The sequence below is a fragment of the Equus caballus genome, chromosome 4 (assembly GCF_041296265.1).
Source record: "Equus caballus isolate H_3958 breed thoroughbred chromosome 4, TB-T2T, whole genome shotgun sequence".
Taxonomy (NCBI): domain Eukaryota; kingdom Metazoa; phylum Chordata; class Mammalia; order Perissodactyla; family Equidae; genus Equus; species Equus caballus.
Window position 1 is genome coordinate 90,204,186 of NC_091687.1, and position 18,594 is coordinate 90,222,779.

Consider the following 18,594-nt stretch of genomic DNA (forward strand, 5'->3'; position numbering starts at 1 on the left):
AGAGAAATGAATTAACCCCCAAGTAAGTAGAAGATAGGAAATTAGTGAAATAGGAAACTAACAGTAGAAAAAATAAAAGTGAAAAGTTGGTTCTTTGAAAAGGTGAATAAAATTGGTAAACCCCTAGCAAGATTTATCAAGAAACAAAATAGTGAAAACATGAATTATCAACATTACAAATGAAAAGGAGAAATCATTACAGACCCTACAGATATTAAAAGGATAATAAGGAGATATTATGAACAACTTTGTCAGCAAATTCAGTGACTTGATGAAATGGACAAATTCTTTGAAAGACAAAACTTACCAAAACTGACACAAGAAGAATTAGAAAATCTTAAGGAACTCCATATCAGTTACAGACAGAGATTGAATTTGTAATTAAAAACTTTTCAACAGATTAAATGCTAGGCCTGAATGGCTATATCAGTAAATTCTCAACCATTTAGGAAAGAAAAAATACCAATTCTATATAAACTGTCAGAAATCAGAGGAAGACAAAATACTTTCTAAATCCTTTTATGAAGCAGCTTAATGCTGATGTAAAAACCCAAAAAAGACGTTTTACAAGCAAAGAAAATACAGACCAATTCTTGTGATTGTAGATGCAAAATTCCTAAGAAAATGTTAGCTGATTGAATCCAGCAATATATAAAAAGGTTAATGCACAGTGACTGAGTTGGGGTTTATCCTAGGAATACCAGGTTGGTTTAACATTTGAGAATCTATCAGTGTAATTTACCACATTGACAGAACGGAGAAGAAAAACCATAGATCATCTCAATAAGTGAAGAAAAGCAATTGACAGAATTCAAAACCCATTCGTGATAAAAATTCTTAGCAAACTAGGAATAAAAAAAAGAAATATCCTAAATCTCATAAAGGGCATCTATGAAAAAAATACAGGTAGCACTATACTTAATTGTAAAACATTAAACCCTTTTCCCTAAGATTATGATGAGGAAAGAACATCTGCTGTCAGCGCCTCTATTCAGCATTGTACCAAGTCCTAGCTAGTGCAAGAAGGTAAGAAAAAGAAATAAACAGCATATAAGTTGGAAAGGAGGAGGAAAAAGTGTTTGCATTTGTAGATGCCATTATTGTGTACATGGAAAACCTCATGCAATCTACAACACAGTATGCTAAGATAAGTGAATTTAGCAAGGTTACAGAATAAAAGGTCAATAGGAAAAAACCCAATTATTTTTGTGCTAGCAGTGGACAGTTAAAAGATGAAATTTTAAAACCTGTTTGTATTAATAACAAAAAATAATCAAATACATAATGTCTATTGAAAGAAATTAAAGAATACCTAAATAAATAGAGGGATAAATCACATTTATGGATTGAAAGACTAAAAATTGTTAAGATGCCCATTCTCCTCAAATTGGTTTTTATTTTAATACAGTTTCTATCAATATTCAGGCAAGTTTAGGTTTCTTTTTTGTTGTTTCTGGACTAGCAGAAACAATCTTGAAAAAAGAAAAACAAAGTTGGAAGTCTCATACTACCTAATTATAGGATTCTATATAAAGCCACAGTAATCAAGGCACTGTGGCTTAAGGATAGACAAATAGATAATAGAACAGAATAGAATTCAGAAGTTGACCCACATATATGTGGTCAATTGACTTTTTGAGCAGGGTGCCAAGTCCAATGGGAAAAAGAAAGTGTTCTTAACAGATGGTGCTAAATAACTGGATATCCCAACCTATATCTCACTCTTAACACAAAATTAAGATGGATTATGGATCTAAATATAAAACCCAGAACAATAAAACTTCAAGAAGAAAACAGATTATCTTCACAACCTTGGGAGAGGAAAAGATTTCTTAGACGTGACAAATGGCACTAATCATAAAAGAAAAAACTTTATAAATTGGACTATAAAAAAATTAAAATTTCTACTCATTACAAGACATATTAAAAAAATAGGCAAGCCACAGACTAAATAATATTTGCTGTAGATTTATCTGACAGAGGACTGATACACAGGATATGTAAAGAACTTTCTATATTTTAAACTCTTCCTTTCACCCCCTTTTTCCCTAACTCTTTCTTAGATAGCTACTTCTGGAATATTTGTCAAATTTCTGACCTTCAAAGGACTTCTAATCAGGGCTCACAAATATTAGTGTGATTGATACCTGAAGTTTTAAAGTCTGCAAGCATAGGTGTGAAATACAGCTGAGGAATCGGTGGTATCAGCTGCTCAGACCTTGCCAAGTGCCAAGTAACTCCACTGAGAGTCTCCTCATTTGTCTACTCTTATTCCTTCCTTTAACTTGCCTATTTGCCAGCATCCTCATCAAGATAAATATAAATAGTTCTACATTTTTACTTTTTACCAATTTGTTAAATTACCTGTGTTGAAATAGTTTTCTTATTTTGTTTCATTGTTGTTGAGTTACATGGTCTGTTTTAAAGTAATTGGCTAGCCTAGGAATCTAATCAACGTTTGTAACATTACTTCAGTGTATAAAGGCCTATGAATCTTTATAATTATATAACAGTATAATTATACATGACTGTGGAATCCCAATCTAAGTTGTAATTTAGGAATGGCCTATACATAATAACCATGCTTTTTCCTCAGAATTTAATTTACACAGCAGAGAGATCAGGTATTTTACAGTAGCATGTATTTATTTAATTTTATTTATTTACTTTTTTTTTGAGGAAGATTAGTCCTGAGCTAACATCTGCCGCCAATCCTCCTCTTTTTGCTGAGGAAGACTGGCTGTGAGCTAACATCTGTGCCCATCTTCCTCTACTTTATATGTGAGATGCCAACCACAGCATGGCTTGCCAAGCTGTGTGTAGGTCCACACCCAGCATCTGAATTGGTGAACCCTGGGCTGCCAAAGTGGAACATGTGAACTTAACCACTGCGCCACCGGGCAGGCCCCAGCATGTATTTATTTTTTAAGTGAGAACGCACATATACTAAAAATTCAAGAGGGCTGGCCTGGTGGCACAGCAGTTAAGTTCTCACATTCCGCTCCCATGGCCTGGGATTCGCTGGTTTGGATCCCAGGAGTGGACCTACACTCTGCTCGTCAGGCCGTGCTGTGGCAGGTGTCCCACAAATAAAGTAGAGGAAGATGGGCACGGATGTTAGCTCAGGGCCACTCTTCCTCAGCAAAAAGGGGATTGGCAGCAGATGTTACCTCAGGACTTATCTTCCTCAAAAAAAGTAAAATTCAATAACTGTGTGCAGGACACCAATCTATCTATATTTGATAGATTCCCAAATGAGTAATTTTCTTTTTTATTTCAGTTGACCTGTTGTTCCTTAATAAATACATACTTTAATAGATTTTAAAAATTAAATAATTGAAGGACTTGGTCCAGTATTTTGGAAAATGATAATAGCAGGCCAGTAGAAAAGTCAGCATATTCTTTAATCTAAATGGGTGTTCTTATTGCCACTATTTGGACTTATGCAGCAACATGAACTGAGACTTCCAGTGGCTAATAAATGGTCAAAATTACATGTTATTTTTCTCCAACGTGCTTAGCCAGCTAATTTGCTTCTATTTTTCTTTTACAGTTTCAGCTCCTAGCTTCAGCTCTGTTCAAATCTGGTTCAGATTTTACAGCTCTGGGTAAGTATTCCAATATAGTTTATCCAGCCAGATGCCCTGGCAATTGGGAGGTTGGATTTTGATTTATTTTAAATGAAACATTAGGTGAGATGTTCATCCAAACAAATGAAGCAGGTTTCAAGATAGCATGCAAAATTTCTAATAACCTGTTACAAGGTTATTTTCCAACCATCAGTCACCAGTTCATGGATCAGTTTGCAGTTTCTGTTACACCAGTTACTGAGCTACTCTGCAAACAGGTGGCAATAGAAGCATGATCAAAATTAATTAATTTATATAGCATTGTTTTGGAGTTCAGGCTGTATTACTGATATACTTACTATGAGATAGCATTTGTTGGTTGAATGGTTTTTCCTCTCAGTGTGTTCTTTGTGGAATTGTGAGGTGTCAACAGAATGGTGATGGGATAGTAATGAAATAAATGTTTAGGAGCAGAGAAGATAAATTAGCTCCTTCCTGAAAATGGTAATTTTTTCTATGTTGGTATCTTCATTGTTTTAAGTGTTTCTCAAACACCCCAGATATGGCCATCAGTCTTTGTTTAGGAATACTCTCACTGAGTATTAATGAGTTGTTAAAGTGGTTAAACTAGGCTATGGTAAAGTGAGGAGTCTGTAGAAGTTCCAGAACCCAGAGCTTTAGTCAGGTGAATTTTCAAGGATCTTTTTGTTAGCGTAAATCATTATTATAGCTTCAGTATTTCAACAAGATAGTTGCCTTTTAAAGTATGAGAATTTCCTCTTATCATTATAAAATGTCACACGGTGGATACATATTTATCCCATTGATGTTAGTGCTGTTATTTGCCTTAGAATTGAGCAATAGTAATGAAATTTTCCAGTGTATGTAATATAAATCCTACTTTTTATCTTTGGAATAAAATAACTCTTTGGGATGTCAGTTTAATTTCTTCTTCTTTGTCCTTTTGTCTTTTTAAAGGTCTTTGTCTTTGAACCATACCTCAAAGGAAAAAAGAGATATATAATTCTGGTGGTTTTCACTGGGATGGGAAAAAATAGCAATGTTCCTTGGGGTCTTGCCCTTTCTTTTTCCATAACAAGTAATTGAGATTTCTCTACTGATCAAAGCAGCTCCAATCCTGAGTTCTAATTCCAGAATATGTGGGATTCCACAGGGCAAGACAGAATGGACTACTATAAAACATAACTCCAATAGGTTCTCCTAAAAATTTAGAGAATTGTTTACCACTATTCCGTGCACTCAAGGGCTTTTAAAGAATATTTTTAGGCTGTTAAAAATCTCAATCTGGTGATGTAGAATTTAGATGTAAGCATTATTTTAGAAAGTTTATACCCTTTTGAATTTTATCATTTGAAACAAAGATCTAGTGATACATGAATTGGGAGCCTGGCACATAGATGTTCAGTGTGAATGAATGTGTGCCTTGTTGTGTATGGACACCACAGCCCAGAGCCATTATTTTTATTTCTTTGGTAGGCAGCACTAAAATGTCTCTGGCTGACTTATATTTAACCTTTAGAGCAAGAATTTCATGGCAGTTATTTAAATATGTTAGGCTAATGTGAGCAAATATTCTACCTTTAGCTTAACTCCTTTCTTCTGTCTCTGCCCTATTCACTGTAAGCTAACATATTTTGTTGGAAGTGATTTGTTTTACTTGGATTCTAGAAAACAATAGAAAAAAATACAAAAAGGGAAAATTCCTATTGGGTCTTATTTCCCACCTTGAAGGGAGGCAGTATGTTTAGCAGTTAAGAGATCAGAGTGTGGTGTAGTGGTTAAGACTCAGAATCTAGGTTCAGATACCAGCTCTGCCACTTGCAAATTTTAAAAGTGACTTTGAGCAAGTCACCTTTTTGATCATTAAAGTAGTGAGAGTACTACCTCAAGTTGTTGAGAGAATTAAATGCAATAATTATGGAAAACAGCACAATAAAACACTTAGTAAGTGCTCCATTCAGGGTATTGTTATTATCACCTCCCTCAAAAATATAATCTTCTTTGTAACATTGGTAAATTTGGATGAGATGCAAATTCAGGTTGTATGCTAATTTTAACAAGGAAAAATTTGATATATTATTTATAAACAAAAAGATCTTTTCATGGCTATTTAGAGTTCCTGGTTCTTGTTCTCATTCATTTTCTGTCAGATTTTTTTACCTTTACTCTACTTAGAATTGAAATCAAATGGGTTATTTTATGTGTAGATGTATACATCTTACATCTATAGATAAAATGAATATTTCATTTTCTGAATTCTCCCCCCAAAATTTTGCCTCAGCCAAATTTCCTATCTGCCTTCAGAATTAATCCAGTTTATCTTAACTTCTTAGTGAGAATTAAAAGTATTTACTAATGTTATATGTAATTTAAAGAATTAAAGCTGGAAAGTGATTTACAAACAGCTGGCATTATCTTAGTTTTGGGAAATGACTAACTTTAGAGAAAAATGACCTCTGGGGGTCTTTAGCATAGAGTTTTTGGTGGCTGTGGGTACTTTTAAGCTTGAACTCAGACGTCTATTTTCCTAATTTATATTGTTGATTCATTAACATTGAACTCACAGCCAACAGCACTATATCTCATTCCTGAACAAAGCTTATCTAACACATGTATTTTCTCCATAAGGCATATCACAACCTTCTCGCCCTTGAGGAATACTAGATAGCCCTTCAGCAATATACTTGGGGGCCATTTTAAGCAGTGAAGTCACCAACAAAAAGTACAGAAATGTGAAGAACATGGCACTAAATAGACTGTGTAAAAGACACTTGAATATGAACAAAACCAAACAAACTTATTTATCAAATTGGTAACATTACCACACAGAAGGGAAAAAAAGAAAATTAAACCAAAGTATAGTGCTTAGACTATATACTTTCAGGAAATAGATTCTAAAGACCAAAAAAGCAAAGAAATCTTGAGTTTTTGCTGGTAGTGGTATGGGTAAAGTAATTCTAGAACTTGTGTGTATTTTAGGTTGAGCAAATGAGTAAATATGATGTTGCTGGGGGGAGGTTTTCTTAGTGGAAGAAAGGAGATGTAAATATGGAATAGGCTAAGGGAGAGGAAGAATCCTATGTGGTTCTTAAAAAATTGGAATTAGCAATAAAAGCATGTACTAATGATTTTATTTTAAAAAGTGTATATATAATATGTGTGGACATATATGAATAGGCCTACGACAACAGCAGCTTTGGCAATTAGCACAGCTGATTTTGGTTTCTAAATATCATTCACCACTAAAAGGAATTAGGGCTCCTTGGATAAATGTCTGACTCCAGAGCTGTGTAAAGTGAGCTTGCATATCTTGCTGCACCAGAAAGTAAGGAAGTACTCAAAAATTAATGGAGAAATTTCAAAAAGACATAGAAGCCAGCTCAAAAGAACTCTTACTGGCTAAATCTGGGACAATATGAGTATTAAAATGAATAATGATAGTAATGGACATAACATACTGAACAAGAAAAGGATCCATGAGTATATACTAATGCAAAGAAATGAAATGGAGGGAGGAAAAGCTCTTCTTTACAATTAATGTCAATCAATAAATCTAGAAGGAATTGTAGTTAGAAAATCACCATCATATAAATAATTGTTTTAGCAAGAATCATCAGTGAATGCTAAAGTCATTGGGTGCATTTGTTGGGGAACAGGATATTTGCACAGTCTAACACTATATTCTCATCAATATCTTATTAATTGCAAAGGTAGAAAAGAACACCTTTACATTGGAGAAATCTGGCATGCACAAGCTTAACCAGGTGATCAAAGTTAACATCATCAGTATTGGGAAAAACTGATAACCCGTGCTTCCTGAGGTGATGCACTGAGAAGGACACAGTATCACTTATGTAGTCTTCTTGCAAAAACAGCATAAACTGAATCTGATCATGAGGAAGCAATCAGACAACTCAAATTTAACACATTCTGCTACATAACTGGTCTGTGTACTTCATAACTATTGATGTCATAAAAAACAGAGGCTGAGGACTATTCCAGACTAAAGAGACTTGCAAACTAAATCTAAATACAATGTTTGATCTTGCATTGAGTTTTAGATTAGTGGGGAAAATGACTAAAGAAGATTATTGAGATATAAATGTTAAATTTTCTAAATTTAATATAAATTTATTGGTTTTTTAAATTTAGTGGTTATTTAAGTGAATGTTCTTGTTAGGTGAAATGAACTCAAGTATTTAGGGGTGAAGATGTCTACAGTTTTCTTCCAAATTATTTCACAAAAAGAAGTTTGAATGGGGTACACACACACACACACGTAGAGAGAGATTGAGAACGTAATAGGGAAAATGTTAATTGATGAATCTAGGTGAAGGGTATATGAGTGTGTGTTGTACTATTCTTGAAACTTATCTATGAGTTTGAAATTTTTCAAAATAAGTTGAAAAAAATTTAGAAAACAGAAAAGCATAAAATAGAAAAAAAGAATATCTCACCATTCAGATATAACCTTTGTTAACTTTTTAGAGTATTTCCTTCCATTCATTTCTATGATATGATAGATAGTAGGCTTTGTTAAAGCTTAAACTTGGCTCAAAGGAATAAACATTTGCCCTCAAACTTAAAATAATAATAAAATTTTTTTAAATAAAAAGGAATGTACCTTTCTGGAGTCATTGTTTATTTTCCTTCCAGGAAACTGGTATCCTTGGCAATATTACATTCTATTCATGTTCTTTATGAGATTAAAAAACAGATTGCACCTAAAACTGTATTCTAAGTTGAAGAAAATTGGTCCGATTTGAAATAGTTTTCACTAAGTATCATGGCATGTATAACTCTGGCTTTATTTTTGTTTCCAGTGGCACTCAGTAGCGTTCTCATGTGTCAGTTAGCCGTGTCAGGAATGGCTAACGACTAATTTGTCAATGTCAAAGGACTAGTTTGTTTGTTATTTACATACTTCGTATGTGCATTAAAAAATTGAAGCAGCTAGGAGCAATACGCTGGCTGACTAAAGGAAAGAGGTAATCTCGCTGCATATTCCTTTGGCTGGAGCAAACTTGAAAATTAAACGTTTACTAGAGGTTAAAGGGAAAAAATCCTTTAGTTCAATGACCCCCACCTTTTAAGAATGTCACCCACTTTCTAATATTCATCTGGATAAAAGTAGTTCATTGCTCTGTTTTCTACGTAATGTGTGTCTAGCATAGAGCCTGGTACAAAATACGATAAAAATATGGTATTTGCTGTGTGCCAGTGCCATTCTACATATGGGACATGCATTTCTTTCCCTCAGCCGTCTATATTTTCACCTCAGTTCTCTGAGACTACTTCCAGCTCTGAAGGTTTGAATGATTTTAGACGACTTTCTAAAGACCCCTTTCATTTTGATTTTATTATATTTTTATTATCAAAAAAGTTTTAGTGGTTCAGAAGTGTTTATAAAGTCAGAAAAGAAGAGTGAAATTTCCTCAGTGGACTAGAAAAGAAAATGCTTGTAAGGAAAAGAGAGAAATCATTATCAGTTACTAAAGTGCCAGTCTTTTGGCTAGGTGCTTTTCACATAATTGCATTGAATCTGCACAGTAACTCTGAAGTAAACAGGGTTATCACAGGTTTACAGCTGGGAAAACAGTTGCAGAAAGGCTGATTAACTCACCTAAGTTCACAGCTAGTAGAACTTGGATCCAGACCCTTGTCTATCTGGTTTTAAAGCCTGATTTGGTTTTAATTTTTCCATTATACATTGCTGCTTTTCTCAACTACCTTTTCTGTTACATGTTGAATTTAAACACAATGGATGAGTTTCTTTGTATCTCTCCTTACCAGGCTTTTCAGATGTGGATCACACCTATGCTCAAAGAACTCAGCTCTTTGACACCTTAGTGAACTTCTTTCCTGACAGCATGACTCCTCCTAAAGGCAACCTGGTAGACCTCATCACACTGTAACTGAAGAGGCCCTGGACGGTACTGGAGACCGGGAGTCTGCTTTCAGTATTGTGGATTTCAACTCTGTTGACCGACCGTTAGGCTGCAGTGATTGAGGACTGCACCAGAGTTCTGAAGGGATCTTTGTCACAAGTTTTAACCCTCTTCCTTCATACCTGACCTCAACCCCATTCTCCTCATCCCATTCCTAAATTAGGCTAATAAAGTGAAATTGATATACTTTCCATTTAAATATATATATATATTTTTTCTTACTTTAACTTTTAAGAATTAATGAGTATAAAAAAATCAGGCAGGTTACCCTTTTCTGATTTTTATTTCATTTTTTAAAAATTGGGACGAGTAAGCACTATTAGACTCAGCGCTACAAGAACTGGGATTTTGTTGTTGTTGGGTTGCTTGGCCTTTCTTCTTTCTCCTCCCTTCCCATTTCACTTTACCTTGCTTCACATGACTGCTTGTAAGTGGTGTTACTTGTTTACCTCTTCACTTCGTTCTTAACAGTATATAGTTCTGTAGGACAGCTGATGTATGTTAAGGTGATGTATGTGTCTCTGTTGACTAGAGTCTTAGTACTTTAAACATTGAACAATAGGAGGAACAGAGGGCTCAAATTTGCACTCCTTATTGTAGAACTAAAAACTGAACCCCAAGGTTGATCTAGGCACTTATCTGAGATTGGTATGTAGTATTTCTATGATGATATATTTTATAGTGGAAATTACAGTAGCTTTGAGTCACAGAAACCTTAAACTGAGGAGAGTATAGTTCAGAACCTTTAAGAGCCATTCTAAAAATTACCAGCAAGAGGATTCTAATAGTAATTAATATGTTCACTTACATCTTCATAGCAGTTTTGGAAGAAAATGTCTCTTTCCTCTGGTAGAGCTGTGCAGAACTAGGGCTTCCATTTCTCCTTGTGCTATCTCTGTGGTATTTTCCTTTGGGAGGGTGAGTTTCCAGAGCTATGCTTTTATTTCCATACACATTGGCTCCCTGCATCTGCCTCTGTGTACTGATATGTTTTAATAATAATGGCATTTCATTAAGCACACACACTAGGCTTTTTTTTAATGGAGAAAAAAATAATGGGGCAAATATTTTTTCATTGAACTAAAAGAAAGGTATGGCAGATGGGCTTTTCCACTGTTCTGGTTCTTTTGGGGTGGGAGTGAGGTGGAGGTATGTATCTTCCCGTGAGGTACTGCAGAATGCAATGTAGGAAACTTGTGCCTGGCCAGTGCTCAAGTGTGCTGCGTGCAACTGATAGCCACCATGCTTAAAGCAGACTCAGTATAATAAATGTCCATCAGTCCAGTGGCTGTTAAAAGTGAATGACTGCACAGAATTGAGTATATCCCTGAGTAGCAAGATCCGGCCTCACCAAAGAAAGAGAGAAAAGATTGACCTGCACTTTCAGAAAGTCTAATGTATAGGAATGAGACCTTGAGATCCCTCTTCCCTCTGTCTTTATTGCATGGTTTCACTTCTTTTAGGGATGGACAGAAATATATTTTTCCTAGTTCTAGGCTTGAATCTTAGGCTCCTTGGCTCTCCGAGCATCCCAAAAGCAATCAGTAGTGATTTATTAAACAGTTAGATCTCCTTACCTTGTGAAAGGACTAGTATATAATTCACTAAGTACCAAATTGTGTAGCTACAGAATAACCAGTTGACTTTACAAGTGAGCAGATAGAATTTGCTCAAGAGCATAAACAGTCAAGAACATAAAATATTACTATCACTAATATTGTAGCCTATTGAATCTCAATTTGTGGAAACAGGTACAAATCAGAGTTGATAGGGAGGAACTTGAACTTGACAAGAGTTTCTAAATTTAAAAGCTCTAGTTTTGCTGACTCTGAATTCTGGCACTTTAAAAACATTAACCAAATGAAATTCTGCTGCCCTCTACCATTTATTTTTATAATACTTTCTTTATCATTTTTTTCATTAGTTCCTTAGACTCCCTATATGGAGGAAACTCAGTTTCCAACCTCAGTGATTTTGTTTTTCCCTAACTGACTCTGTACTAGTTGTTTTTTTAACATATGCTTGTTTTAATTTCGTCTTTCCTCACTTTATTTAGGTAAAACATTTCCCCTTCATTTCTGGGGTTTTTTTTCACTAACATGTTTAAATGGGGTTGAATCATAGTGAACCATTTTGTGTTGCTTAAGTGAGATAGACTGTACTGGGCAGGTTATTCACTAGCTAAGTCAGAATTTGTACCATGGGCTTTATTGGGGCACTGTTGAATGATTGCAGGAGAATGTTAGGGCTTCATTATATATGACCACGATTGGCACATTGCTCTCATTTCACATCAGAACGCTGATTTAAAACTTGTTTATACATTTAGTGAGGAGGAGGTACATATATTTCCAAGAATTCTAGCAGTATATTATAATTTAAATAATCTAACTTGGTATTTAGGTACATTGTTTAGGTAGCCAACTGTCTATGCTTTACAACTTAAAAATCTTTTCATTCTAGTTTAGTGAGTTCCAGATTGAAACAGCTGGCTGATGCTTAGCTGCATTAGTTAGTGAGGTACAACTTGCTCGGTTTCATTATCCCTACCTTGATCTTCGTTCCCATTTCTCATTTCCCAGTGGAATATATTATTCCAGAATAAAAAACTAGAAATAGATATAATAGATAATTTTAACTAGAAGTAAATTAGATCTCTAACATTATTTTCAGTGCTTGTACTTCATGAGAAATTATCTATTTCAAGACACTTCTAAAATATATTTGCATTTTGTGAAATAACAGAGACCTCATGTGGCCAGCTTGATTAATTCAAATATATCAATCTCTTATCCAAGCAAAGGAATTCAGACTTGGGTGCCTAACTGTGTGCTAAAGCTGACAGACAGTTTTAACCTTTAGCAAGATCATCCTTTTATCCCTGGTTTCCATTTATTCTAAAACTGACCTGTCCATGTCTAATAAGTAAAAATTGATAGAAAACATTAGAAAGTTAATTCACTGGTTTATCATAGAAACGCTTGTTGGGTTTAGACCTCAGTGATTAGTTTACGATTGTAAAGCTACGTCCTTGGGTGAAATATTTATGTTGAATATAAATGGTTGCCAGCTTATCCTTCCAGTGGATCTCTTCACATCTGCCTTAAAAGTGCTATTTAGAGATACATTAATAGAGTTTCATATAATAAAACAGAGTTTTAAAAATCTAACCTACAAACAAAACTAGTTTGAGGCACTTAATCATTTAGTGAGAGATTGAGATTGATGCTTAATGGATCAGAAAGCACTTAGAAAGAAGTATATTCCTGATTTTATTATCTGAATTATACTCAGTTTCATGGTAATTACATGAAGAAGTTTCCCTATAATTATTCTTAACACTATATGACATTCATTGGGTAACTGTGGGTCATTTATTTCCTGAGTGAATGTTGAGTTAACTCTTCAACTGGTTGAATGTTGCAAAGCAGTTGAGAATTATGGTTTGAGTGATTTCTGTGGGAGGGGATCATTACAATGGGTACTCTAAATGAAGTCATCGAGCTATAAAAAATAGACGCTTTGTAACCCCTCTTTTCTTAAAAATCCCTGTTCATCTGCAATCTCATCCTTTTGCAGAAGTTCTGGCTTGAATTTTTGTTAAGTTTTTAAATTCTTGAAATAGTCCTTGATCTGGGATACGCAGGCTCTCTCAGAAAAAGTTGATAGTTTTTGGAGGAGTTACATAGAGGGTCTGCGTATGACAGTGTTTATAGATTACATCTTTGGGCTCTTTCACTCAAAGGTGTTTGTATTCCTTCTTAGTCAAATAGCATTATTCTTTTGTGATTTTTGATGGTGCTCTGTACTCCCCTCTGATTAGTAATAATGCTGAAGTGACTTGGCTGTCCAAAACTGGTCTAGAGGTCCTACACTTGAAGGTGGAACTTTCTAAGTTTGCTGAAATTATTACTTAGGAGCCAACTAGATCAGCTGAATGATGTTGCCAGTGTGCGTCTTGGGGAGGGGGGCTCATTATTGCAGTTTATTGATTTCTTTGCCAAGTGCTCTTTTTATTTTTCTCAAAAAATGCTATCTTAGAGATTTGATTTATACATAGTTTTTTAACCCTAGTTTCCTCCTGTCCACCATATATTGTGAATTGTTTCCATTATTTTTCTTGCTAATCTGACTTTATTCTTGGCTTTTTTAGCCTGGACTTCCTAGGTTTTCTGTGGCGTTACTTACAGGTGTTGTACTGCTTGAGAAAAAAAGGTCAAAATCATTCTGAGGCAAACATGCTCTTTTATCCTTGTTTATGACAACAGAATAGTGAAATTAAAAATTGTACGTTATTAAAGAATTAATAATTTTCAGATATTGCTGTAGACATACTTGAGTCATTCTCATTTGGGAGACAGTAATATGCCTATGGCAGCTTTAGGGAAGGAGCCAGTGTTGGCTGCTTTTCTTGGCACTGGGTAGTCTAGTCATAAAACTATTGATAAGGTACAAGTTTCATAGCAGAGCTCATGGAATTCAGCAAATTGCCAGAATTTCCTTTTGCCTGTTGTACTTTCTTTTCTTCATATGTGTTAGCCTTTTTTTCCCCTACTCCCACCTTTGAGTAACATTGATTTTCTGCTGAAGTTGGAATTTGTGTTAAGAATTGCCTTTCAATTTGTGGTATAATTTAGTATTAGGAATAGCTTTGATTGCTATGAAATGATTAGTATTCATTCATTTTTTTCTTAAATAAAAATAATGCAGCCTTATAAATGTCTCTTCCCCTGAGAATGTGAATTTAGCTCAAGTTCCAAATGGCTAAATCTTATTCCCAGTCATAGCCACTGAGAGTAGATGCTGTGGCCTTTAACCTGAGGAGTCGTTAGAGGTTAGAGTAAATCAGATTTTCCAGGGGTGCAGACAGAGGGGCCCTTGTGGGAAACCATATCACTATATGTCTTAGTCTGTTAGGTAGAACTCGAAAGTTACTGATCTTGAACCGAATCCCAGTTCAAAACTTAAAAACACAAAAGTCAAAGGGTAGTTCTAGTTTTTCTTTCACATTAGAGTCGTTATTTGGAAATAAGATTTGCAAATATGCTATCATGTCCTCAAGCACTGCCTAGCTGGATTGAAAACAGAATGTTATGTGGATGTTATCCAGGAGCAATAGGGTCAGCAACAAAAAAGGGGGGGATGTTTAGTAGAGAAGTAGACCAGTTGTAAGATATCACTTATAATTATGAAATTGTGTCTTCGTCTTTATCTGCTGTTCAGTCTCAGTGAACTATTAAACATTTGTGTGCAGTGTCCTATTTTGCCTGTCTGTGACATTTCTACTTGGAAGTATTGAACCTCAGAAATAGAGCTAAAGAAGAGAATGAGGATATGTTAGAAAAGGAAAAATAGGAGCTTTTTTGCTCGTGGATTTGAAGGTTCACAAATCTAAATAAAAAAGAAAGCTCTTCGTTTCTAACCCTAAATTAATTTTATTAATGCAGTGCTGCGATGAAGACTTGCAAAAGGGATCAAAGCTCCGTTATTCTGAATAGTCTTTGGAAAGCAGCATTTCTTGGTTTGTTGCTTTTCTCACCTGCTCTCAAATAGCCATTAGAGATCTTGAAACAGAAAAGCCGGCTTCAAGAATATGCCATTTATTATAGAGTCTCAGTGTAATGGGCTCTAGATCTTAAAATAGGTGAGCGGCTTCTTATATTCAGCCATTTGCTTAATAAGGGTCCAGAGGGAAAACCAGCATAAATTTTTAACATACAGTTCTGGGCCTCCCATGGGACTTGCTTTCTTTTCGAGTTTAAGCTCTTGCAGCAACACAGCTCTGCACTGTGTGGGATGCTAGCATTCACAGCAGTGAGTTTGGATGTCTGAGCTGTCTGCCACACGAATACCAGCCTGAGGAGATCATCATTCTTCAGTTTCATTCAGTGCTTAATGAATGCCAAATTAATTGGCAAAAAGGAAAAACACTGTGTGATATAGTGAACAGGCTTATGTGCATGATTAAGGAGTTGCTCAATTAGCCAATTTTGAGCTTTATTTCTCTCCCTTGGTAACAAATCTCAAGAAAGCCTTGGTTACAGTTTAGCTAGTGTCATTTGGTTGGTGGTCATTTTCTAGCCCTTTAAAATAAGAAGAAAATTGTCATTTCATGTTTAACTTATAACCCATAAAGAATTGAACTGACATCAATTTAGTTTCTGTGTTTTAAAATAAATTAATTATACATAATCCTGAGGGTCTCTGTTTATTCTGCTTTGCCAAGAAATACATGAATTCTGGGCTTGGCATTAGAAGTATTTAATAATTTTTGTTTATTTTCAGGTTTCCTCCACATCTGTAAAGTAATTAAGTAAATTAGAGAAGGTATCTAGAATAAGTCCAATTCCACTGCAGCTGGCAGAGCTTTATAGATTAATTTTGCAACAAAGGAGATCTTTTACCATCAGGGCCATGCCATCAGATGTTTGCAAGTTAATTTTTTAGCATGTTGCCTTGTAGTTGCCGTGTTTACCTTCTTGAGATGAAAGGGGGGAAAACTGAGGACAGATGCATGGCATTACGTTTTTTTAATTGCTTCCTTAAGAAGTCCTAGGGTACTTCCACCCTTGTAAAGACTTAGCTTAATTTTACATATACACATCAGTTATACTTATAAAAGCACTGACTACAAAATTATAAAACGTACTAAAGTTAATTGTCTACTCAACCCAAAATCTGATAGTAGAATATTAAAGTCCAAGTTTAAATATGAGTAGTCTTCTGTGAGAAAGATATGTTTTAAAAAGTTATACATTTGGTCTCCTTGAGATTTTTTTCCTTTCCCAGAAAAATGTTTTTGGTGACTGACTAGTTGTAAACTATTTTCTCCCTCAATTGTAAACTACCAATTTAGAGAAATAAGTGAACTTCTTCTCTTAAGCATTACATTTAGCCTGGCCAAGAGATGCTGTGATTGTGTTATTCTTTAAGCCAGCCTGCTTTTTTGACTTGTGTAAAATGTTTTGAAATGAATGTCAGAAAGTATAATATTAATTTTTCCCTTATGTATAGTCTTTGGCTCAATTTAGAAATTGCAGAATTAATGTGACATTTTTCAATGAGCAGATTCCTTTATGGATATATGTGTTTTTCTTTTTAAAGAGATTCCTTCCCTTGTCACCACTTCAAAAGCTATGCACAGTTGAGTCTGCAGCCTCAGAAGAAGAGGACAGGAAAGCTAAGATGAGGACTTCCTTTTCTTGTCTTGGTCTTGGTAACAAACATTATTCCTACTTTCCAAAATAGCATATTTATAGATATGCAGCTTGGGAAAGATGTTGGAATTTTTTTAAATAAACTCTTTTACTTCTTTTATAAATTAAAATTACTCAGTGGCCAGAATTTAGGATCCCTTCAGATAGAGATAAATCCTCAAAAAGCAAAGATGGACTGGAAATTAGATTGATAAGATACAGCTCCATCCGTAGTCAATAGAATCTGTCCTTGCACATCTGCTTATTAATGCTGTGGATAGCTCCTTCTCTTTATTAGAACGTCTCCTTTACCGGAACATGGTGTTACAGCAACCAGTTCATCTGAAAGTTGGAAAGTGTTAAATATCTTTTATAGGACCTCTGAATAATAACATTTATTGATTTTTGTGATTATAAAAATATAGTTGTCATAGAAATTACTGAATGTAAAGAAGGAAAACCACTATTAACTAACTGATGAAACTTACTCATTTCATTTTTCCTGACTTCCTTCTGTTACCCAGCATAGTAAAGGCCAGAAAAAGAAAAAAAAAAAATTGACACAGCCATTCTCATTGTCTTTTACCACATGTGTAGAGGACTGGGGTGCATTTGTCCCTACCTGTACTTATAGTCCTTTAACCATTGCCCTTTTCTAGACAGACAGTCTGAAAATAATTCTGTGGATATATAACTCTTAAGTCTGAATTATGGAAGTAAGATATTACCCAGAAGCTATAGGGAGCTTCCTTGTTCAGGTCGTCAGCAATTTCATCTCTAAGATTCATTTGAATTTTTAAGCCCCTTATGCATCTTTGTGGACACTTGGAGCATATTCATACCATGAAGAGCTTTCTGTTTAGATGGACTTTTAAATATGACCATAATTAAACCCACACCCAAAAAGGATGAGGTACTTTTCAAAGGCCAAAGGAAAAGCAGAGAAAAAGCAAAGCAAAAGAAAAACAAATGAACATAAATGTAAATGAGGAGTCCTTGAAACAAAAGTTCCTTATTGTGCTTAAGCAAGTGTCTCTCCAAAAATGTATTTCTCTGCTCACCAGCTAAGATTCAGAAGTTTTTTATTTCATATGAGACTCCTTTTGTGTGTGAAGGAGAAAACTGCAACCTTTCAGGGTTCTGCTCTTTCCTTTACCCTCCTCTTCTGTGGCAACATGGGGTTAGGACTGTATCCCAAAGTATCTAAATCAGAACTGGAAATCATGAGGGAAGTCTGGAACCACCGAGCTCATTGGAGCTATTGAACAGAAGTGCTTTTTGGGCATCAAATCTTAATGTCATTACTGTTCTATGTCATTGTTGGGTTATGTTGAGTGTGTTCTGCAATCTTCCCTATTCCCCTCATGACCCTCTCTGGTTTCTTACTTTTGTCCAATCTGTATGAGCTTTTTAGGTGGTTTGTTTCTTTGTTTAGTACAAGTAATTTTCTGATCCCAGGTTTGGTGAATGTGTTAACACTGCTTTGTGAATAAATAAATGAGTGATCTGCTGAGCAATTGCAATTGTAGAATTATGTTGTATGTAATGTATATATGGAGAAAGAATGTATTTTGTTCATTTTCTTAATAAAAAGTTATATATGGACACTACAAGATGTCTCCTGTGTTGGCTAAAATTACTTTTTAAGTCAACTTTTAAAATATTTCCATACTTTGCACTTGTTCTACTTTTCTCTCAAAAAGGTGAGTTTTATTCAGGCTTCCAAAGACCGAAAATGATACATACTGTAGAAGAGCCTTTGAGTGTTCTCCTTTGAGACAGTGCAGAAATAAGTTCTGGTAGATCTCACAAAGTTTCTGGGGAGGTTTCCGTTTTTAAAGTAAACTGGTAAATTATTTC

At 34.9% G+C, this 18,594-nt stretch overlaps 1 protein-coding gene across 25 annotated transcripts in view; it reads left to right on the forward strand.

The window, feature by feature from the left end:
• MKLN1 (muskelin 1) overlaps window positions 1-9,737 on the forward strand; it is a 312,981-nt gene extending 303,244 nt beyond the window's left edge. For all 25 annotated transcript variants that reach the window (XM_070265077.1, XM_070265074.1, XM_070265090.1 and 22 more), the window contains 2 exons: window positions 3,554-3,608; window positions 9,384-9,737. In XM_070265077.1, coding sequence (XP_070121178.1) covers window positions 3,554-3,608; window positions 9,384-9,505 — 177 coding nt within the window. In that variant the 3' untranslated portion in view covers window positions 9,506-9,737. The remainder of the gene's footprint in view (window positions 1-3,553; window positions 3,609-9,383) is intronic.
• Window positions 9,738-18,594: the final 8,857 nt, after the last annotated feature.